The sequence below is a fragment of the Brienomyrus brachyistius genome, chromosome 23, assembly GCF_023856365.1.
Source record: "Brienomyrus brachyistius isolate T26 chromosome 23, BBRACH_0.4, whole genome shotgun sequence".
NCBI lineage: Eukaryota > Metazoa > Chordata > Actinopteri > Osteoglossiformes > Mormyridae > Brienomyrus > Brienomyrus brachyistius.
In genome coordinates this window covers 21468681-21493003 of record NC_064555.1, presented here as the reverse complement: position 1 = coordinate 21493003, position 24323 = coordinate 21468681, and the positions used below count along the sequence as shown (strand labels likewise).

Here is a 24323-nt window from a genome sequence, read left to right as displayed (position 1 = left end):
GTCTACATGCTTAAGATCAAATTGTGGGAAATGGAAAAATACTGAGACGGGGAATCCTGAGAATGAGTCACAGGCTACGTGATGAGCAGGGAGCCTATGAGCTGGAAAAGAAACTTAAAGCAAGGATAGCTGGGATAAGAATGGGAACAATACTGGCTTTTTGTAGCTCTGGTTGCAGTTTATTCTATACGGAAGTATGATCCATCGTATGTTACGTCACACTGCTCATCTCCGCTTAGCACCCAGTAGTGAATGTTTCAAGGTGTCACACCCAGGAATAAAGCCTATCGTTACAACAGCCTTTTCACCTCTTCTGATTCTTAATCAGGGGACTCTGTACAGCATTAAGGAAAGGAAAGGACCCCAAGGGTGGGGGGAGGGGGCATGGCCCCTGCCCCAGAGGCCCACCCATACCACAGGAAATGCTGGCTCATACTTTTAAATGCTATCCATGTCTCATGGCTCCTCGGGATATTCATTCCCAAGGAGTTTTGGGGACAAACACCGAGCTTGCAGCTGCCTAGTCGAGTCCTTTATTTCTCTGAGACAATTTCCATGGCAGAAGGCTGGGCTCCAGTCTGAACACGACACCAGTTCACGGAAGGACACACACCAGCCACACACACTGGACAATCCGGCTCCTGCTCAGCCCATTCCGCTCCCCTGGGATGCAGGTAGAGATCCCAAAGGCCATCGCTCTACAACATCCCCTCTGAAACCTCTGAGGCTGACCGAAGGCCAACCGTCAACAAGGCCTCCCCCCTGTATCTGGGCAGCCTGGCAGGTGCCCCTGTGGTGGCAGGGCTGAGAAACGGGCAGAGGGGAATGCCAGCGTCCCCCTGACGGCCATCGCTCAGCCGTCCGGGCAGCACCTGGCACCCGCGGGAGGCCGGCGCTGATTTACTCGGCACACCCGGGCCCACAGCTGGGCCCTGTTTATCATGTCCCTGGCCTGGTTCCAGTGCACTCCCTACTCCGGCAGCAGGACGCAAGCGGCGGGACGACGAAGTGGGGGGGGGACTGCAGTCAGAGGCCGGGCTGCTCTGCAAGGCGACACGCAGAACGGCAGCGATCAGCAAGGATTACACACGGAGACGCCGAGTCACCTCACAGGGACGCGCCAGTGTTCTGGGGGCCTCATGCATACGCTGCCAGATGTCCGAACGTCTGTTACCCACCATCAGCCCAGCTGCTGCCATCCTCAGGTATGGGTGTGCAGCCATTTATAAGCCGAAGCAGCACTCCGGCCTTCGTGGAGACCGCAGCAAGGCATGATGGGACATCTTCACTCCTGAGAGGGCCCCTCCTCTGCTCCACACCAAGGGGAATAGGAATAAGGTCATTCATGGCAATTCCAGTTCATATTCCCCATTCAGATTTCCCTTGTTATTGACGTTGCAAGGAATTATCGGACGTGATATGAAACTACACACTTTGGGACTCGGAGATATACACTGATGAACCAAAGCATTATGCCTAATATGTTGTTGATCGCCCATGTTCCTTCAAAACTGCCAGGGCATGCATTCAGCAAGATCTCTGAAGGTGTCGTGGTACCTGGCACCAAGATGCCAGCAACAGATTCTTTAAGTCCTAAGTTGTGAAGTGGAGCCACCATGAATCGGACCTGCAGATTCAGTACGTTCCAGAGATGCTCGACAGGATTCGGGTCTGGGAAATTGGGCAGCCAATACAACACTTTACACTCCTCATCATGTTCTGCAAACCATTACGCATTGTGGCAGGGAACATTATTCTGTTGACAGATGCCACTGTCATTGGGGAATAACATCGAGAAATACTGCTGCAACAATGTTGTGATACATGTCACATATCAAAGTACCCTCCACATGTATGGCCAGACCCAAGGTTTCCCAGCAGAACACTGCCTAGAGCATCACACTGCCTCCACTGGCTTGTCTTTTTCCTAGACTACATCCTGGTGCCATCTGTTCCCCAGGGCACATGTCGCACATGTCCCCACCCTTCCACATGATGTAACAGGAAACAAGACTCCTTGAGCAGGTGACCTCCTTCCACTGGTCCAAGGTCCAGTCCCGATGACTGCATGCCCAATGCAGGTACTTTCAAGAGGGGTAAGTCTGGGCACTCCAACCAGTCTGTGGCTACCTAGCCCCATAAGCAGTAGGGTGTGATGCAGTGTGTGCTCCGACATTAATTTCGTGTACAGCATTTAAATTTTCCATCAGTTGTGCCACAGTAGCCCTTCTGCTGCTCTGTCCTAGACGGAACAGCCTCTTGTGCTTCAACATGTCACTGGTTCTTGGTCTTTTTCCTCCTCCGTCACTGTCAACAGCCACTGCTGACCATAAGCACCTCACACACCTTTCGGAGATCAGTGACAAATTCAAATCGATTGTCACACTGGCCCATTTCTTCTGCATGCAACACACTATACATATTCATATCCTTTACATCTCTCTCACGCAGGCCACTAAATATTATTTTATTTTAAAGGGAAGTACATTATGTAAGAGGAGGGCTGGAGGATGATCTGGCCGCAAGTAAGCAGACCTGAGATTAAAAAGTGTCACATTTAAAAATATGACACAAGTGGTAGAGCACTTAATCTGTACCTGCTGCAGCAAACACAGCCACGTGAACAGCATACAGCTGTAATGTATGAAGATCACCCGTAGGATCAGGGGGGCAGCTGATCAATGTAATACCAGGTTTGTCTGCTTAGAGGCTCACCTGCCCATCCAGACCCTGGCAGTGCTCCCCCTACAGGCCACAGGAGCAAGGCTCCAGAGGGTCCCACATTTACTTCCCTGGTAATTGGGGGTAATTGGCCATGTCACTGGGCGCCTGACCCCTGGGACAGTGACGTCCCCGTACACCATCTCGGCACCTGAGTGCATTTATTTATTTTTTTACAGTCCCTTTCTAGCCATTTCAAAAGCTCACTCTTTAATATTCATGGATAAATTCATTTAATAAATAAAACCTTCCCAAAGTACCACACCTGGACTGATCTTTAAATTATCATAAACATATTTTCATCTAAAGCAGGGGTGGGCAATCTTATCTGCAGAGCAGGATGTGTATGCAGGTTTTTGAGGTAACCTGTAGGTCTGCTGTTCAAACCCAGGTGTGAGGATTCTTCAGCCGATAAGTCCTCTAATTAGTAATATAATTTGGGAGTTGCAGCGAAACTTGCATATCCAAGAAGAATTTCTGACTGCCCACTCCTGAACTAAAGCATCCTTTCCATATTATACTTCTAAGCCCAGATTAAATGACCAGCACTGGATATTATTCCCGCAAAAGCAGTTCTGGCTAAGAGCCCGGCTTAGGAACACTAAAGCAGGGCTGATTCTGGTACTCAGCACTGATACTCTCTTGTCAGAAAGGTTCTCTAAGTTGTCTTTGGTATATGGAGGCCCTGACACATTTACAATCAAACGTTTTCCGGTTCACTAAACACGGATCCTTCTTCCAGCTGCCGCCCTGTTGCTTAAAGGCTTTGGAGTTGTGGTGAGCGGTGAGGGTTCGTGTGTGTGTGTGTGTGTGTGTGTATGGTATAAAGGTGACCTTACAGAGCACATGGCTCACCAGACTACTGTGTAAATGCTAGGGCCTATGTTAACAAACTGGTCATCTACACAAAATCTCGTCTACTTTCTGCTTACATAGAACTTGTCCTCCTCCTCAACACGATCAGCAACTCAATCACAGACACTCCAACTTCGAGTTACTGTGAATGTTCCAGAGGCACAGGGCCAGTGACCCCCATCTGAACGTTCCGCCGATGGTCTGGATGTGCGTGCACAGCGTTCACGCTGGGAGACGGTAACAACGACCCTCGGAGCTCCCTCGTCTCAGCAAGGAGACCGACAGAACCACGTTCAGCCACCTCATACCAGGACGATACGGGGACTCCCAGCATTGACAGTTATACCAGCTCCGTTTCAGAGGTTGATTAATCATATACTAGCTGGACGTATCTGGACGACTTGGTGGTTTATAGTGCCACCTGGTATGATCATGTTGTCCATTTAAAATCTGTGTTTGAACGACTGTCTGATGCAAATCTTACCATAAATCTGGCAAAGTGTGAGTTCGGCCAAGCCACTGTGGTTTACAGATCGTTCTGTAGGAATTTTTCTGCATTTGCCGCACCTCTAACGGACCTGCTTAGTACGAAATGGTTGTTTGAATAAGAAAAGTCAGTTGGCTTTCGATTCCGTAAAAGCATTGCTAAGAACTTCTCCTGTACTCCCCGCTCCTAATTTTTTTCTATCTTTTATCCTGGCAGTGGATGCTAGTGATGTAGGGGCCAGCGCGGTACAGCATGGTCAGGAAGGATTGGAACATCCATCGTGTTTTTTCTCACGCAAGTTTAATGCTTGTCGACGTGCTTATTCCACTACTGAAAAAGAAGCTCTTGCACCGGTGTTGGCTCTCCAACATTTTGAGGCCTACATTGGCGGTGCAATACAACCAGTTACTAGGTATATGGATCATAATCCATCATTTGTTTTGGACCAGATGCGTAATCACAACCAGCATTACATGCGCTGGAGCCTTATCTTTTAACCTCAATATTCAGTACATTCGAGGGTGTGAGAACTTTCTTGCGCTTATACTTGTTCTCCAGGTGAGAATTTGTAAATAAATTGGGGTGAATTCTATGTATCGATGTATTTTCCTTTTAGATGGATAAATATTCATCTTTTTATTTATGTATATTTTGTATACTATTGGATGTGTGTTTTGTTAAAACCCCAATTTATTATTTTTTTTGAGGGTGGGGGTGTTATGGGGTTGTATTTGACGTATGTTTGAATTTGTCCTGTAGGTGGCGATTGGACGTTGATGATTGGATTACGTAACGGCTGGGGCAGGCCTTCCTGCCTATAAAGACCACCCTCGTTCCAAGATGGCTCTCTCGCCTTGGTGTTACCCCAGGCTGACATGCTGGCACCCTTTGGTAATAGTTTTGGTATCATTTATTGTTAAGTTACCTTTATGGATATGTTGATCTTTGACGGGTTGCTAAATTCTTTTGCACTTTTGGTTTAGGTTTAGTTAGTATAGCAAGTTAGTTTTTGGAAGACTCACCTATTCGTGTGTCTGCTTCTGGACATTTGGTCGGGAGGTAGGCAAGTTGTTTGTGCTTCTTATGAAGTAAGGGTAGAGTTTGTGGCCTTTTCTTATGTTACGTTGTTCCTGAATCTTAGTTTGGGACCGTAACAGTGTTTTAATTAAAATACTGGCGCGGTAATCAATCTGACAATTAGAATCAGATGGCACATTGGCCGACCTGAGGATGTTACACTTTCACATCCAGGGGAAGGTTGGGCTGTGAGACCAGCGTCCAGCTTCGTGGGCATCGAGAAACAACCCACGGGTTTAAAGAAAGTCAAGATGGGCAGTGAGGAGCCGTTATTAAAACACCCACACGGAGGTCAATATTTGAGAAGTACAGACTCAGGAAAAGTCCACATGTGGAGGTACAAGGCGCACAGGAGCTCCTACAGTAACTCATTTAATAAATGTGTGTTTGCTTCGGAGGAATACTTTCAGCGTTCATTTTTAGCAGCCATCCATTCATGACCTTTAAAAATAGAACTCTGAGCTTTAAATTGAATGCGTCAGCGACACCGCGGAGCGTATCGGCCTGGCTCACCTGCTACCGTCATACCTGAGAGGAGCGGCATTTCCGTCTCCCTCCAGTCCGCTCAATCACGGCGCCCTTCGCATCGGCCCACGGCCTTTTTCACATTCCTGTGTCTGGCTACTAGAAAATAACGGGCATTCCTAATGAAGGCGGCTGCCCCTTTGGTCTATTAGCGTCCCGGCATGGAGTGCGGAGGCGGTGGGTTTGAAGTGACCCATCTGACTACAGCTTCATCGAGCTTTAAAATTCCCATGCGACAGCCGCTGTGGCGGCGCTGAGATTATCGTTTTCGGAAAAACAGGCTCTCACACACCGGTGCCGCTTGCTTTGCTGGAGGTCCATCGTTACATAAAGGAATGCGATGAGAGGGAACGTTAGGAAAAGACCAGCAGGTGGGATAATAGCAGCCCCCCCCCCCCCCACCCCAAAAGCTTGGCTTTAGAGAGACACACCGCACTGCCGCTCTGCTCTGTTTCCACATTTCTACGTTCCAAATGCGGCCAGTTCTCTTCTGCTCTGCCCGATCTGTCTGCAGGGACGTACCACAAAAGCCAGAACGCAAACTCAGCTCACACATCAATGGGCTTTACGGCTCAACAGCCGGTCCCAGAAGAACGCTGCGGAATCTGCTGGCATACATTTGTTATATTAACTGAGTTCAGTTGCTTTGCATCCACTCTTCGCTTTGAGTAAGAGTTGGGATAAGGGTCATATGAGGACCCGGTCATCATGATTAGCACTGGAACCACCGTTTCCTACGCCAAGTAAGACGCAGTTCGGCGTATGCTGCCCTGCTGTTTGCACCAATGTGTCGTTTAAGTGTTAATAACAGTAGCCAATCTAACACCCCTAAACCACAAAGCCGTAATGTTCCTAATAGAGTGGTTGCTCTGTCGAGAAATAGTAAAGCTGAAAAATTTTCTAAACGCAGTATGTATTTTATAAAATGTTAGATAAAAAGAAATAGTTTACTGGTGATTTCATGTTTGTCAAAGTTTACTTTATACAGTTGCTAAAACGTGTAATGTTAATTATTATACAAATTGACGGGAAACAATTGCAACATGGTTGGATTTCCGACTGTCACGCATCTTGTGTGATACTTTCAGACTCTCATGCTCACACAAGAAATCTTTTGGCAAATATATACCATTATGAAACTGTACCCAGCTACAACAAAAGCACTGGAGTAGTTTGCAAACCCTACAGACTATTGACAAGGTAATAAGACTGTTACAAATATGTAAATGTGGGTGCATGTGTGTGCAGACTGGCCTCAAACTGAAAATCTCACTCCACCTAACTGACCCAAGTTGGCAGCCCTGTGTTTTATAACTGATATGAACTGTGAAATGCACTGTTTTTGGCTGAAGGGGCTTGTCATTCCCTTTGCGTTGGTACTCCAACAAATAGAAAATGAATATGAGAAAAATATTACCTATCTTTTAAAAATAAGACCGCCCATACCTAACTGTAACAGCGATTAAAGTAATCAGGTCTTTTTGCATTTACGCTAAAGCAAGGCTTTTACTTTATCATCAGTGTGGGATTAAGATTAATTTCAAAAGATAATTCTATCAAATACTTAAATCAGAGAGCAAAAAAACTTATGACAAACATAACCATATTACAGGTATTTTTTTTGGGGGGTGACAGCAACTCTGCCTTTTTGAGGGTTACGACTCTCCCGTTTTCTCGATGGGTAAATGGTATGTTAATGTGATGAAAGGGGTGATACACCGAAGTACGTCGCTGTTGGCAGTTAAAGGAGGTCGTGGTGGTTCTCATGTTAAAACACAAACTGTTGTGACTTGGCATCACCGTAAAATACATGGTGTCACGTTTACGGCATGACAGGCTCCGGACCAGCAGCTGCATCCGATGATGCTCGTTAAAAACGATTGTTTGTCTGCTCACAATAAACCGATCTTCAGTTACCTAATGAAATCAAAGGGCTTTTTCCCGCAAAGGTAAAGTGAAGCTTCTCCCCGGGAGCCCTGGCACGTGCTGTATATCAAATGCATTACCAGAGTTATCCGATCTTATCCCCCATCCATACATTAATGACAGGCACTTATCCACAAGCTACTCAGCTAATGGAAAACGGCTTGTCAATTGGCCAAATAAGGCAGGATTTTAATACCCCATGGAGAGGGACAGCTAGCTAGCCCTTTGCAGCCATATCCTTCTTGTATATTAAATACTTCCCTCACCATAAGGCTTCTATGTCACGCAGACACAAATTAGGTATTATTTCTTATATTCTTCAAAAGTTTGATCTTGCTGAGTCAAGTAATGAAGTATTGAGGAGCGCGGTGGCCCTAGCAGTAGCGGCTCTGGCAAGCCCTCATAGCGTGACTCATAAGATCGTGAGGTGGACGCCATCCCCTCGACGGAGCCCGCAACTTCAGTCATTCATCATACCTAATGAGCCAGCCAGTTGGTGAGTCAGCAGCCTCACGTACAGCCACCAGCCCCCCATGTGCCACTCATGTGGGCAGGATTACTACTGATCAGAGGCAAGCTCCACCCTTCTGCGGACGGGGAGTCGAGGCTCCTCTCCTGGGGTGGTCGAAGTGAGGGAAGGAGTTAAGCAGCAACTAAACTGAATTGTTAATAATGGTTTGTTCCCTATTACCCAACAATTAAGATCCCATCTCTGACAACAGCGACGGGTCCTTGTGCACCTTACTTACAACTTACCAAAGCAAACACACAGCAGGACAACTTCAAATCCTACCAAAACCATCGATCGACATCACCTCAGCAGAAAGCCATGGACCGGTGACTGCTTTAATTACAGCGGCCTCCGACAGGCTCTTCTGTATCTGAATTGTCTTATTTAAATGAACTTCCGTTGTTCACCATCAGCTTTGTGTTTACGCCATGCCATCAATCATAATCCGGCCCTTCAACAAGCGGGATCTTTAGACATCAAAGTCAATAAAAGTTTTATGGAATCTCAAATGACAAAACACGTTAAAAATAAAAAAAAAAGAAAGAAAAAAAAACTTCTCGGACGATGACTGACAGGCTGCAAGATGGAGAGACTCAGAGTAAATAGAATCCTCAAGTGTCTTGCAGACAATGCAGGGGAAGACAACAGGAAATTGCTTTGTCCTGCCAGTCATGACGTTTGAGACTTGGGTTGCTTCACAGGGCTGTTACGGGCGCACCAAAGGATGCATTTAACTGGCTTTGCAATAGGAACAAGGAAAAAGCGGGACAGATAAAGATATAAGATTTAAATGGTTGTAAATACCAAAGATATTTCATCATTACCATCTAAAAACCTCTTTTTATCGCAAATCTGACCTGCACTTAAAACAGGTGTAGTCTGACTGGTAACTGATCACTTGTCCTTCAGGTGACCCTGTAATGCTGCCCCCTGCAGGTGCAAGGTGGCGAGAGCGCTGTTCAGCTAAATAAGCTGCACGACGGGAGACACTGTGGGTTGTCCCAGGTGCTCTGCCCTGTTGTCGGCAAACTAATGAGAGAATCGGCGCCACCCTCCTAGGCATCCCTCACGCTTCACTTTACATCCAACCTTCCCGCATTGTGTTAATTAACACAAGATCAAAAACTTAATTTACTTTTCCTAAAAAGCCCAGCTAATTATTCAGATCTGCGCAGTTATGCTGTAACTGTAATATAACGACGGCACCATTACCAAGATAAACCACCATCCAGTGTGATCAGAAGGTATTCCTTAAGTCAGACTGCGTGACTCAAGAAAACCGACATACAGAGACAAACCCGACATCCAATGTACTTATTCGTTTAGTGCAAATGCTGCTGAATTTCTGCAATGAATATGGATAAGACTGGGAGGTGTCATGTGACCTCGCATGAGACGGCTGGCTGAGTTTTAGCTCCATTACAAACTTTCTCAATATATTCATTTTACCTCCGTTTATTTTTCGGAAATAGGCTCTAAAATTACAGCAAATACGTCAGACACACGGTGTTGCAAAGAGTTTTTCTAATTATTTCCTCTAGATGGACTAAAAATGCAGAAAGAAAAATGCCAGGAGGCAAGCAGTAATGCTAATCCCCAACTGACTATGGTAACTATTTCTCCTGAAATTAAATCAGCATGCACCTGTCTCACTCAAAACCAATGCCACCTTATGGGGATGGTTCATCTCTTTCTGGATGCTTTCAGAAAAATCTAGAGGCTGACATAATGTACCAAGAACACTATAAACAGTTCCAAAAGCAAACAAATGACTTTACTGACTAATGCAAGATTAAAACTAAATAGGGATTTACACAAAGTACACTAACAAATGTCTTGCTTTCCAACTGGAAAAAGACAGGGATGAAAGATCTATAAAAATTCTACAGATGCCATGACTAAGAAGTGAACCCCTTCATTACTCTGAGCACAGGTTTGTCATCCTGTTCACATAGGATAGCTCTTCCCAAGGTCACATGATCAGACATCCTTAAATGTGCCCTTAACTCCTGAGGACATCTGGGAGGCCATCAAATCAGAGCCCTGGGGAAAAGCAGCAGGACTTGACAGATACCCTCTGGAGCTTCAGGAAAACTTATATATCTCATCGCCTGCAGTCAATGACATACTACAGCAATTTCATCCCAGAAACATGGAAAGGGACAGGTGGAAATGACCAGCTGGTTAAAAAAAAAAGATTTAAGAAGCAACAGAATGTTCTTCCTTCCAATTAGTTTACTCAATGCAGACTACAATTGTCTACAGGCTTGCAAATGAAATATTGCCTTGTTAAACCTAGATATAGTGCTGATAATGCATGTTATTCTGCTTACCGTGGACCATCACAGCTCCGTCTCGTTAAGGTATAACCCAGAATAACTTTGTTACATGTGGTTAATGCAAATTTCAAAGCTGTTACCCTTAGAGCCTAAGAGGGGTTTGATGTTCGCATCCTGCTTACCTTGTGTGTTAATGCACGTATCTGACACGCAAACAACCTATTATTTCGTCTACCTGTAGAGTGCCAAGAAACCGCTTATGTAAAGGTGCCAAGTGCCGGCAGAGAACATGGCGCACTGCCGGTCCTGCTAATTGGCACTGCCCCACCCCCCCAAACACTGCCCATGCCTTAGAGAAATTAATTGATGATCTGCAACAAAATCCAGAAAATATTTTGAGGATCTGATCAATCTTGCGGTCATATCTGGGACCACCCAGAGAGGGACCCCCTACCTCCAACCTTTTTATAGTAGCTAACTGAGAGTGCCCCCTTCCCGACTGTGCATACACAGCTGACCAGGGAGTACACAGCTGTTGTAATTTTAACCCAAAAACTAAAGAAATCATCAGAATCATTTAAAAAAAAAAAAGAAAGAAAAAAAGATAGTTGCTATGGTAATACAGGATAGAGTATTATTGCTGGGGATCGGGAAGGAGGATGGAAAGGAGGCCTACCAATAAAAGGACTGCTAATGTTCTGGAGCGCATAAAGAAATTTCAAACATCATCAAGTGTCACTGGGGTTACAAAGGACATTTCAAGTGAAGCCGTTTCATTTTTGCATCTTTGTGAAAAAAGCGATGTCCATATGATTGTGTTTGCGCTTATGCACCGTCGTCACACGTACTCGTACACTCACCCCCTTGGCTGCCAACCTGCCCCAGGAACCCTCTCAGCCACTGGAATACAGTGGCCACAAATGCAGGACTGAGAGCAGCTGAAGATGTGAGCATACTAACAGAGGGCACTGTGCATACGGCGGTTCAAAACGCCTCGGAAGACATTAGGCATGAAATAAAGAAGAAAAAAAAACACTCAGGGTCTGAATACACATATGCGAATGTAATTTGAACAGCAATAGTTTTGATTAACCTTTTCGGTAAATTATAAAATGCAAAACGAATCCACTGTGCATTTTTATTATAGTGAGTTAGCAAAGGTAAGTTGTAACCATTGTGAACCTCCCCAACTCGCTGACTCGGCGCTAAAGCGCTACTGATCCACAGGCTGCACTTCCACCTGAGCCTGACATGCCTTCCCACGGTACAGAGCACTTCCCTCCGCAATCACCTGCTCAGATCAGCTTTTCCCGCACAGGCCCCTGCACATCCATCATCCATATCGCTTACATTCTCATTCTATTTGTTTCTTCATTGGCATGCCTTTCATTTTTATGCACGCCTCCACGTGCGTAAATTTCTCTGTGCGACACCGGCATCAGGAAAAAAACGTCCTAGAACATCACTGTCAAGGTAATTGGCAAATAAAAGTGATGTTAATTTCGAAAAGACTAAATCAAATTAGAAATGAATCGCAATTATTCAACCACTGGGCATGAAGCAGATTAAAATACTGAAATTAATACCTGTCAATGCATGGCTAATTCCTGTGTCCATCTTCCAGCTGCTTTGTCAGACCTTGGTTGAAATAATGCACATTTGCGTAGGTTACATATATATATATATATATATATACACACACTCGTATTGATGCACATTGTAATACACGCTTACGTCATACTACATTCATGTCGTAACGTGTATGTTTATGAAACAGGTTGCTGTATATCGAAAGCACAGTCACTTTCTCTGCCTCTTTCATATCCTCCTATTTTTATATTTTATATTCTTAGCACTTCCCATTCTTGGTTATTTATTTATTTAACTTAATCTGGTTAATCTTTCTGGCCTTGATATTTATATGTACCTCAGAGCATCACTGGGGAGTCACACACACTGAGTTTCATTGTAATTGTTAGAATGATAATAAAGACCATGTAACTATAAAGCGTATTCAGCGTGGGGATGCCCAAGGCACCAGGCAGGGGACACACTGCACACGATGCCAGGCCAGCTTTCATGCCACTGTTACCATCTCACTCACCCAAATACATAACAAAGGGAAATAATTATACATACATCTTGAGCTTTACAAAAATATACCTTCTAAACATCACAAAGAATTAACATGGACGTGGACTGATCTAAGTAAAAGGTGATCATTCCATACTGAGTCATATCCATCCGCGATTAAATCTGTGAAGTGAATTATTCCTTCAACATATCCTTTGAACATAATCAAAGAATAACACCTTTTTACATGCCACCGTTATATTATACTGCTTTTCAATATATCGTCATCGGAAAATGAACTGAACTATGTTTGTCTCATCATACAATATCAAACAACAGTCTGCTAAGGTTGGGGGTTATGTGGCTACTAAGTTAATGCTCATTTTCTACAGTGATCTCAAGTAAAAGCAACAAAACGAAACACCTTAAAAATACTTCAAGCAACACAACCATCGTATAGGAGGGAAAGAAATGGATTTGGATCAAGCTTAGGAACATAATGTTTATGAAGCATGGGGAGAATTTATTTTTAATAACAGTTTTAATTAGTGATTTCTTTTTAAACAAGATGTAATTTTTTGTTGCATCATCTAACATGTTAAAGTCCACAATTTTCATTTTCATATAAACAATTGTTCTACTTAAGGACAGTCTCTGCCTAGTGAGGCTTGTTTCTAGTTAAATTGTTTCTTGATGTGTCCTTACATGTGTTTGGTAAAAACCAAAGCAGTAACTCTGTAATCCGACTGACCTGAAGAACGAAAACAAGGTAGCCGGGCGTTATTCAGGACCAATCGATGAGGACATGCTGATTGGCACCATGAGCCGGGAAGGTGGCGAGGGCAGGGTGTAGAGCAGAACTGGGACCCAGGAATGAAAGGTGACACAGGCAGGCCACCCAGCACCAGGCTGCGTGCTTCTGGACCTGGGGAACCGTCGGGTGGGCCAGACGGGCTGGAGAAGCAGTGAGCTTTCCCTCGAAAGGCAGGAAACGGGATGAGGCGAAGGAGACACTCCAGAAGTGTTTTGGGAACGTTCCTTCATAGCGGATGCCCTGCATATGCAGGTGGCACCTCACATGATCAACATGGCATTCCATCTCCAACCCCCCTGGGGGAGATGCGGACTGTACCACTTAAATTAAAGTTACTGGAGCGGCTCTGTTGGTACTACCATGTTGTTGGCAGTAGTACTACAATTATTATAATCAATTTCCAAGAAATTGCACTTATAGTCTAATGAGTTCACTTATGCATTAATGGCTAATGAAACCTTCTGGCAAAGAGCTCGCTATAGCAGGGTACACAAGAAGATTACCATCTACAAAATTTCCCCTTCATTAACCTTGGTAACAACATTCTTTAGGAGAGAACAGGGAATGTTAAACAAATGAGTGTAGAAAAAAAGCACACCTTGATCTAATTTATCACACTGGGAAAGGGAGGGTGTACTCACCGGGGATTTTTTGACTTAACCCCTCCATCAAACTGTGCACACAGAACACAACTGTTTTGCTTTGCTGCTTATGATGGAGACTAGAGTCTCAGCACCAGCCAGACCTTCTGAGATCATGAGATCATTCTCAGAGCATGCTTCTGTTTGCTCCGAGCTCCACCCTTCATATGTTAAGGAGGCTTCCTCTATTTTGCACGATGACTTTCCCTGCTGTACTGATCCTGTCTCTGCCACTCAACAAATCTGTCATTCACTGCTAGACTCTTCCCCATCAAGAAACCTGTCATTCAATGCTAGACTCTGCCCCATCAACATACCGGTCATTCATTGCTGGTCCCTGCCTCACAACCAACCTGTTTTTCATTGCTAAATCTGACCCCTCAAAAACCTTCCATTGCTAGACCATGCCCCTTGGTGCACTTGTCATTCACTGCTACACCCCACCCCTCAATACACCCACCGGTTATTAGTAAAGAGCAGTGTCACACGGTTCCGTAAACATTCTCGCACATTGGCTACAGCTGGTAGAGGCAAACTGAGTCATTAGCCTACCGCGGTCAGCAAGTGAGGAGGACGTCAGCTAGGTCATGCGTGTACTGTTTGCATTTCTGACCATAACTTCTACCAAAATAAAGTTAGTACTTGAACTTCTACAATTGCTGTCCTGCATGAATTAGGGATGGATATCAGAATGCTTGCCAAGACTCGCCACTCCTGCAGAACATATTTCTCCCCTTCCACGCACAACGGGCCCATTACCACAACTCAAACAGCAGGGGGCGCTAAGGAGACCATCGTGAGATCATCAATCTCGCTCAGCAGGACCATGCTTCTTCATTCAGGTTTACATCATGGTGAAATTGTGGAATTCAGTAATTCTATGAGGTACAGATCCAAACAGGTATTGCAGGTAGCAAAGGGGTATTAATAAAAACAAGACAGCAGGAGAAACCATACCAGGTGTCTGGATTATAAAAGGAACTCTGGGCAGACGAGGAAAAATATTCAACTTACCACTGATAGAGCTGCTTTCAGCCTTGATGCCCGATTCTCCACATCTGATATTTTTTCATTCATTCATTGATTCTCCTTTCCCAGAAACACTTACCCAATGAAGGACCACATATAGCCTGGAGCCCATTCCAGAAAGCACTGAGTACAAGGCAGGGGGCATGGTGAACAGGATGCCTGTCACATCACACAGACACAGGCCAGGGATTCAGAGACACCAATCAGCAGCCCAGCTGAACCACAGGTCTTTGAACCGCGGGAGGTAAATGGAGTGTCTGGAGGAAATGCGACATGCGCGCGCACGCACGCACGCAGGTAGGTAGGCATGCAGGCACGCACGCACAGAGCCAGGGGCATAGACTCAAACTGCCCTGCAGAGATGAGGTCACCATGTTACCTACTGTGTGACGACATCACCCGCATTTTCTGTGTCTGTCCTCCATCTCAAATGTCTATTTTTGCAGTCCAGATACACTATTGAAAACTTTACATTTGAAAAAACTTACAATACAAATATCCTCCTCCCATGTTAAAATCTGATAAGACACTGATTTATCTGACATTAAAACCACATTGTCATTACAGTTAAATACTGACCAAAGCAGATGCATGGCTAATTAATTTTGAGGGATCTTAATCATGCCGATCCTCATATGAAGCTTAGGGTGCTATAGATTGCTGCTTAATCACAGAGCAATTATAACATCACATCTCTCCAAATGAAACACATCCTACTACCGCACTCCAGACAGGTCAGGCTCAGGGCCCATTTCTGCAAGGCTCCAGCCACCCACCTTTTTGAAGAGGCAAAGGGCATTGGGATGGGGGCATGAACAGAAAACACAGCCAGGCTGGGATTCAGACCTGTGACCCTGGAGCTGAGAGGCAACAGCTCCGCCCACTCTAGCCACCAGACCAGGTTCTTTAAAGAGCAGCACTTTTACATGCCTGCCTAAAAATACCTCCACGTGTTCAGTGTGATGCATTAAGTTCATGAAAACCACCGGCCTCAGCTTCATGCGCTTGTTCAGGGAGGCGAGCGTTCCAGTTAGGGGGATCACAACAAACGAACACACAGTACAACGGAAAGCTCGTTTTGGCGACATTCTGCGGAAAATCCAGGGAATCCCGAGGAACCGTGAACCGGATCCAAGCTCTAAGCCCACCATTTACCCGGCGAAGGGCACCGTAATCGGCAGCGACAGACAACGCGGCCACAGAGCCGCAGATGGTCTTCGGCAGAAAGCAGGACAGAATAGAGCAGCTAATTAAAACAGCGACCCAATGAAGCAGGGCCCATTGCGATAAATCCACTATCATTTATGAGGATGGGCTGCAGATGGTGGACCCCCACCCCCCCACTCGTATCACTTCACACATTCCCCTGTTTGCCTATCACCGCTAGCTAATGCACCAGAGGGCCTATTACTGATGCAAATAAAAACATGGCCTGAGATGAAAGGTGTGGACTTCTGCTTCCATACAAGGTGTGGGGCCAGCTTTAGGATCCAGAAGGAGCCAGGACAGCACCCCCACCCCCCCCCCCAGTGGGTCCAAGGCAGCACCTGTTTCCTTGGCGATTTTCAGATGCTATGGGGTCGCTGCCGTACCACTTACCTTGTGGATCTGAGGAGTGGTGCTGGGGAGGGCAGGGGGTGCGTGCGCATGCACACACGCGGACACACATACACACACACACACAGAAGCACACTCACCCCACTGTAGGGGAGCCAGCTGCAGGTGTTCTAGGACAAGTTGGTTGAGCACACCTTCCACGCTGGCCTCTCCTGTCCTCCGCAGAGACGGGTACGCCCAGGTTAAGGAAAGCCAGGAGGACACTTTACACGACACAGAGCAGTGGGGGTAGAGCTGCCACCCGTCCCATGTATTATAGGATCGTCCTATTACAGAAAAATAAAAAAACTGTGTCCCCAGTCGATCTATAAAAATGCACTATATTGTAAAAAGTATTGGGACACCCCTCCAAATCACTGAATTCAGGTCTTCCAATCACTTCCATAGCTACAGGTTTATAAAACCAAGCACCTAGGCATGCAGACTGCTTTTTGCGAGAATGGGTTCAATTCAATTCAATTCAAGCATGGTGGCATAATAGGATGCCAGTTGTGCAATACATCCATTCGTGAAATTTCCTCACTACTAAATATTCTACGGTCAACTGCTAGTGGTATTATAACTAAGTGAAAACAATTAGGAACAACAGCAACTCAGCCACGAAGTGGTAGGTCACATAAAATCACACAGCGGGGACAACGCATGATGAGGCGCACAGTGTGCAGACGTCACCAACTGTCTGCAGAGTGAATAGCTACAGACCTCCAAATGTGTGGCCTTCAGATTAGCTCAGGAACAGTGCATAGTGAAGTTCGTGGAATGGGTTTCCATGGCCGAGCAGCTGCATCCAAGCCTTACATCAACAAGTGCAATGCAAAGCACCGAATGCAGTGGTGTAAAGTACACTGCCACTGGACTCTAGAGCAGTGTCCTCTGAAGTGACGAATCATGATTCACTGTCTGGCAATTTGATGGACGAGTCTGGGTTTGGCAGTTGTCAGGATACTTGCCTGACTGCATTATGCCAAGTGTAAAGTTTGATGGAGGGGGATTATGGTGTGGGGTTGTTTTTCAGGGGTTGGAATTGACCCCTTAGCTCCAGTGAAAGGAACTCTTAATGCTGCAACATTCTAAGCCATTTTGGACAATTTTATGCTCCCAACTTTGTAGGAACAGTTTAGGGATGGACCCTTCCTGTTCCAACATGACTGCGCACCAGTGCACAAAGCAAGGTCCATAAGGACATGGATGAGCGAGTCTGGTGTGGAGGAACTTGACTGGCCTGCACAGAGCCCTGACCTCAACCCAACAGAACACATTTGGGATGAATTAGAGTGAAGGCTGTGAGCCAGGCCTTCTCATCCAACATCAGTGCCTGACCTCACAATTGCTCTCCGAGAAGAATGGTCAAAAATTCCCATAAACACCCTCCTAAACCTTGTGGACAGCCTCCCCAGAAGAGTTGAAGCGGTTATGCCTGCAAAGGATTGGCCACCTCCATATTATTGCCTACATATTAAGAATGAGATGTCATTAAAGATCATGTGTGTGTAAGGGCAGGTATCCCAATACATGGCAATATAGCGTATGCAATTTCTCCTGTATTTTTGCCTACATTTACACATTTTTGCGGCTCATCATATTCATGCTATCCTGGAGCATAGCGATTGTATGGGGAGTAAAGTAATCATGATGTGGACACCTCAGGATGGCACTGGAAAATGCTACTGGGGCATTTAGGGGGTCAGTGGCCCTTGCAATAAGCACTGGTAATGCCCCCCCCTGGGACGAACAGGCAAACAGGACATGACTCTCTCCTATTCCAAAACTAGGACCTTAGTGTCGCCATTCATATTATACACGTGTTTCATCTGACTGGTGAATAACAGAGATAGATGTGACCTTTACAACTGAAGTAAGGATAACAGAGAGAAAGGAACACAATTTAAAAAAAAAAGATAAATTATCATCCTTTATGCTGGCTCTGCTGCTAGAATGGAGAAAAAAAATCTTAGTGAAATCTCTAAAGTAACGTGAGAAAATTTTTATGTCGTACTCCTACAAAGCAGTTCTGGGGCAGGATTTCAGAATGAACCAACGGATGAATAAAGGGACAGACAGACACGTCTATGATGAGACGAGCTGTGCTGCCTGCATTCCCTTAACAGGCAAGAAGAGCAGCACTGAAGCAACAGACCTGAATACCATTGGGTCACGGATCAGCACCATGCAGCCATTGCTGACAAGGAAACACTTTGTGCGGCAGGTAAACGATCCGGAGCTGCAAACTTGCTCCAAATACACAGCAAGAAAACAGCAGATTGTGGTGAGGGGCCCCGCCGGCCGAGCACAGTGTTGGTCCCGCAGTCACACAGCGAGACGGCAGGGGCAGGGTCACATGGGGCAGATGTCAGAGGCAGAATCAGGCAAGGGAAGGGGGAAGGTGCACAGCACAGGCAGAGAGGAAGCAGCAGATCCAGCAGCGAGGGGCCACCGGCCCAGCAGAACGCCGGTCCCGCGGTCACACTGGGGGGGTCATACTGCACTAGTACCAAGTAATAGCACTACTGCCAGCCCTCCCACCTCCTGCTCCACACTCCAGCAGGGTCCTGAGTAACCTGACCGCCCCCCTCGCTCCGCTAGGGAACATGCCCCTGTAAGGCGACGCAGAGGCACTGCCATCAAATGTTAGCAGCACATGACGTTTAGAAGCTGGGAGCTTATGCTGCGCCTCTCAGCATATTTCAGAAGGAGGAGGCCTGTTTTTACCATACCTTTGTGGAAAAAGTAATTTAGGGCAGTTTAATTGCATTCAAGCCATTACTTGTCATTACAGTAACACACAATGGTGTTTGCCCAAGCCGAGTCACTGCCATTACAGTAACACACAATGGTGTTTGCCCAAGCCGAGTCACTGTTCTCTATCTGAAAGCAGGCAGGTGTGTCTGAGGCGCATGCGGCGGCGTCATGGGGCCGGGGGGTTAGGCGAGGCGGAGGCCCACACCCTGCTGAAGGAAGATGGAAAGTTCTTCGGCAGCAGGCCGCATTCAGGGAGGCTCTGCTCTCCTCAGGCGAAACAATGGCACCTAAACAGGCTTAGAGCAAATAAGCTACAGGTTCGGGGGGAGATAAATTGGAGAAAATACAAAAAAACAAACACAAAGTCAAATTATGCTGGAAAGAAATCCATAAGCGTCTTAGTTTTGGTCAATAATTTCCCTAATCCTACATATGTGAGAAGCAGCTAAGGTGAGAAGAAAGGACGTATTTTTTAATACATCCATGGCAAAAGTGAGGTACCATTACACTTCTGTACACTAAGTGTATACAAGTCAAAATACCAATGACACGCAAACACACTACATCTACTATTCCTGCAAAACAATACATCAATGACAATTCAGCCACAAAAAGCTGATTGTCAATCAAGCACCACATTCAAATGACGCAGAGTTATTTTGTTAATTATTGCAAATTAATTCCTGCAATAAACTAGCAGAATTTGAGTGGCGTAAACCTGCCAAAGACGACTGCAGCGGTGGGTACCATTTTAATTAGTTTTTAGCCTTTACCCAAATGCATTAATGTTTATTTAAATAAATTACCATAATTGTGCAACTATCAATGCTCAATTTCCATGTTACGTGTAAATATGGGAAAACTATGTTTTCACAGCAGTACTATACAAAAAGCTTGTCTCTGCATCAATTTTACCATACTTCACACACATTTACAATTCTCCCCAAAACCAAGAAAACTAATGTATTGGTAAATAATCACAAATCCTTTCCAACAGCTTGAGAGACAATTTTTAAATAAACTGTCTATAACATCTTCATTACATTAAAGCTTAAGATAATAGTCTCCTGCAGGTTGTGGTAACTATTCACCTGGGGGGGGCGGGATGGGGATGCTCAGAGCTTGGCCAGGTGAAGTGTACAGAAGCAGGGGGGGCAGACCGTGCACAGGCATGCCAGACGCCATGTAACAAACAGGCAACATCCACAGCCACCCATGTGCTGGGTGGGGTCCTGCCTCACGCTGGAGATATCAGGCAGATATTATGCAACAATCCAGGAAAACAAATGGTGTGTCTGAATGAAATACTTTTGCAGTAGGTACTGAAATCAGAAACCTACAACATGACTTTTAATGTAGTACATACTGTATGCATGCATGAGAACAGTATGCATGCATTCGGAGACACTGCAGTCACCATCTTGCATATTGTACTGCCTGTATGCTTCTTATTGCTGTAGCTTGACACCCATGAAAGTAAAAAAAAAAAAAAAAAAAAAAAAAAAACTATCAATGAGAAAAATACATAATTTAGTCAAGTAAGGTAACTGGACGTCATTTTACACTTAAATTTATATAGACAGAGCACTTTTTCTGCCAACTTGCCAAAAAACTACTGAGCAAGTGATGTTCTTCGCTCATCCAGTGGCCTCACTGAATAGTGTAGCATCCACCAGTTGCACACTTCAGAATTCCACTGAATTTAGTATGTCATCCGGGTACCGTTCTCCTACTGGCTTATTCATACTAAGCATTAGGACATAGTACTCTACGAATGCTGCATACTATATTTCGCCAACTATGTGATTTCGGAGGTATCCATGCGACGCAGAGGCTGACATATCCTCCACTGAGACTCCGCCCCATGAACCAGTCTGCGTTCAGCATGCGGCCAAATCCGTCTCCTAGCGGCTGGGAAGCATGAGCGCTCAGCAGCCGTTACCCATCTACTTAGCCTCCGCGCTACCAAATATCCGAACACCCATGTGTTTGATTACGGTATAAACTGTGTGTGTCCTTGTTATAGTGATACATCAGCTTATTGGAGAGTAGAACAGGAAAAGCAGCAAAGCACGACAGTTGTTTAATCCCACAGTTCAATGAAGCTTCAATTCCAGAGCCAGAAAACATCAATCTAAGGTAGCTAAACTTATAGAACGATGCTGTTTTAAACAAAACCGTAGGATCCCAAAAGAAATGCTGTCACCAAACCAAACTGATGAAGATATTGACAAATTTACCTGGAATAAAAGAACAAGAATTATTGCACTCTCTCAAGCTATGCAATGTGCGCTATAAAAATGCATAAGCAGCACTTACGGAGTGTTCTGGGTTTTTTTTTTTTAAGCGTGGCATGTTCTAGAAAAACCACAACCACCTAACTTATGCGGCTCAATAGTGGATAACAGACAGTATCGTTACTCTAATCACTGGTCATTTTCATCAATTGATATCATCCTCTTTAGCTATTAAATGACATATAAAATGCATTAGAAACCTTTTTCTGCAACCAAAACCAATCTGACCAATGATTTAATTCTGAGGCGGAGTACAAACGCTACATCTAAACTGTGACCTTGAAATGTCGTATTGATTTATTATAGTGCAACAACTTAGATGAACCGTCAGTTAGTATTGTTTTTTGCAGATTGAGTTAAGAGCTCTGGCCCAATCCATCAGCTGTGTCCCACATTGAAGTCAAAGTGCTGCCGTTCATTCTCAGTGTCCCTGATTTCAGACCTGCCTAAGTCTCCCCTCCCTTCAGTCAGAAGGCGTGAGTTTGGAAGCAAGGCAGAAATTTCTAGTTTACCAAAATTATTCATAAATAAGAACACTGTAGCATTTGAACCTAATGGCACTAAATAATACGCTAAATAATCAAGAGGTTAAATTATCCACGCATCCATGACCACAATCAGCAGTTAGAAAACTGATGAATGGATAAATCAAATTAAAATTAATTAATCAATTGACAGGTGGGTGCGGATAAATAAATACTGATGCTTGTGATATAAGCAGCTGTTTTTTGGCATCAGTCAAAATAAAAATGGAGAAGAACCATGACCTAGCCAGCAAGCACATGTTGAGTGTCGCAGTCATATTGTACATGCACATCTAAGTGGGTCAATTCCAGACGCAGGTAGCAAGCTTACCTACAGGCTCCTAATTCATAGTCAAAAACAAGCTGTTAGCTACATTAACCGGCATAATCCAGTTAGACAACAACAAAATTGTCAATTCAATAAATGTTCCGTACTTGTTTTAAACTTATCAAACCATGCATATATTACCCTAATCACAAATCATCCATCCATCCATCCATCCATCCACCCACCGGGATCCTATCCACCCAAGCCAGGATCTTGCCAGGAATAACGTTCCTTTTTAAAATAGCAAATAATTTATTCATTTTCAAAATGAATAAATGGTTTGTTTAGATTTCAATAAGAATCAAATGATGTGAAAATATTTAATTGGCAGAAATAACTGTGCCAGTTCTTTTAATCTCTTTTCCCTCCCACACAAATTCCTCACCTAACATAAATTTGGCCTGAATTAAATTGTGCAAATTCATTCACCCAACAGCTAATCAAGGCTAATTAATTAAGTGCTAAGAAAAAACCGGGACTGGGAATCTCCTGTCTGACAAAGACGAAGACTCACCTCCCCTTTGCTGTAGGTTAAGATGACCGAATCAACCCTCAGATGGTCGGCAAAAATATCTCCCAAATAATATAAAATATACAATATTTGGGAGGCAAGTCCCTGCCGATTCTAATCTTTCTAATCACCGAACTACTTGACTAACTCTGCAAGGTCAGTTTCCTCTGTGCATAATGTTTCTGGCATATAGCCAGTTATGTACAGTTATATATATACATACACGCCATAGTCACATTAAGACATGGATCACAGCAATCAGCTTCCAAATTAATGTTCCCACGGTGTGCAGTTCATCTCGATGGTCTAAGACCTACTGGGGAAAGTGTGCTACACCAGAGCTTAGAACGACTAAAAATCATTCCCTAACACGCAAAAGTCACAAAATGCCATTTGTTCACTGAAGACCAGAATCACTTCGCCTACCGTAGAGAGCCTAAAAAAGTTAACAACTCTTTTGTATTTCTTTGGCTGCAGGTTCAACACTGTACCCATATGAGGTTTTTACAAAAAGCTGCTTCAGCAGAAGCACAGCATGTTAATAATCAGCAAAATGCCAATCAGGCAGAAATTTAAGCTGCTCTGCACAATGTGCAGCTAATGCTCAACAACAGTCATGTTAAAAAAGCAATCTGTGTTATTGTGAAAATCGCACTTTCTGCAGCCGCAGGACTAAATTTACTGACAGCCTCGTAACAAGACACTGACTGAAAGGACAGAGGTTTGTGCCGCCCACCCAGCCAGGACACAGTCGTCACTCATTCCTCTGGGTCCTTTCCATTGACCCCTCCCCCCCCTCCCCCACAGGGCACCCTAGCTGCAAAGGATATAATGCTCCAGACGAGGTGCAGCTCGCCGTTGATGCGGCAGCCCTGCACCAGCTGCCGCTCTTCCTCCAGCTGCCGGGGGCTGGCGAAGCGAAACCGCTCCTCGTCGGGCTCCGGCAGGCTTTCCAGGTCAAACTTGTCCACCTGAATAGCCATCCTGCAGGGGGACAGGTAGAGCCAGTGTGGCGTTAACCCCCGCGCTCGGGAGGCGTCTTACACATCGCTTGAACAAACACTTCAGACCAAACCTGGACAATTATTGCATTCTTTCTGCCTAACAGGTGATCTCCCCACACATTAGAATACTTTTCTCCATCTTGCAGCTGCTTATTCTGGTCAGGGAGGCAAGGACATCAGAGGATGGCTACATTTATTTAATTTATTAATGCAGGTCGACGTGACCCTGTGCTGGACAACAGAAGATGGATGTATAATACAGGGTAGTTTTTACTACAGCTAAGGATCTTCACTATATGAATAATATAAACAACACATAATAAAAATCGTGCTCTTAAAACCTGTTGAAATGGCTCTCTTAAGCA

The 24323-nt window shown here is 44.9% G+C and overlaps 1 protein-coding gene across 5 annotated transcripts in view; it reads right to left on the bottom strand.

The window, feature by feature from the left end:
• Positions 1-24323, bottom strand: part of trappc9 (trafficking protein particle complex subunit 9) — a 197094-nt gene that overhangs the window by 58987 nt on the left and 113784 nt on the right. For all 5 annotated transcript variants that reach the window (XM_048993811.1, XM_048993812.1, XM_048993809.1 and 2 more), the window contains 2 exons: positions 23786-23938; positions 16636-16727 (listed from right to left, as the gene is read on the bottom strand). In XM_048993811.1, coding sequence (XP_048849768.1) covers positions 16636-16727; positions 23786-23938 — 245 coding nt within the window. The remainder of the gene's footprint in view (positions 1-16635; positions 16728-23785; positions 23939-24323) is intronic.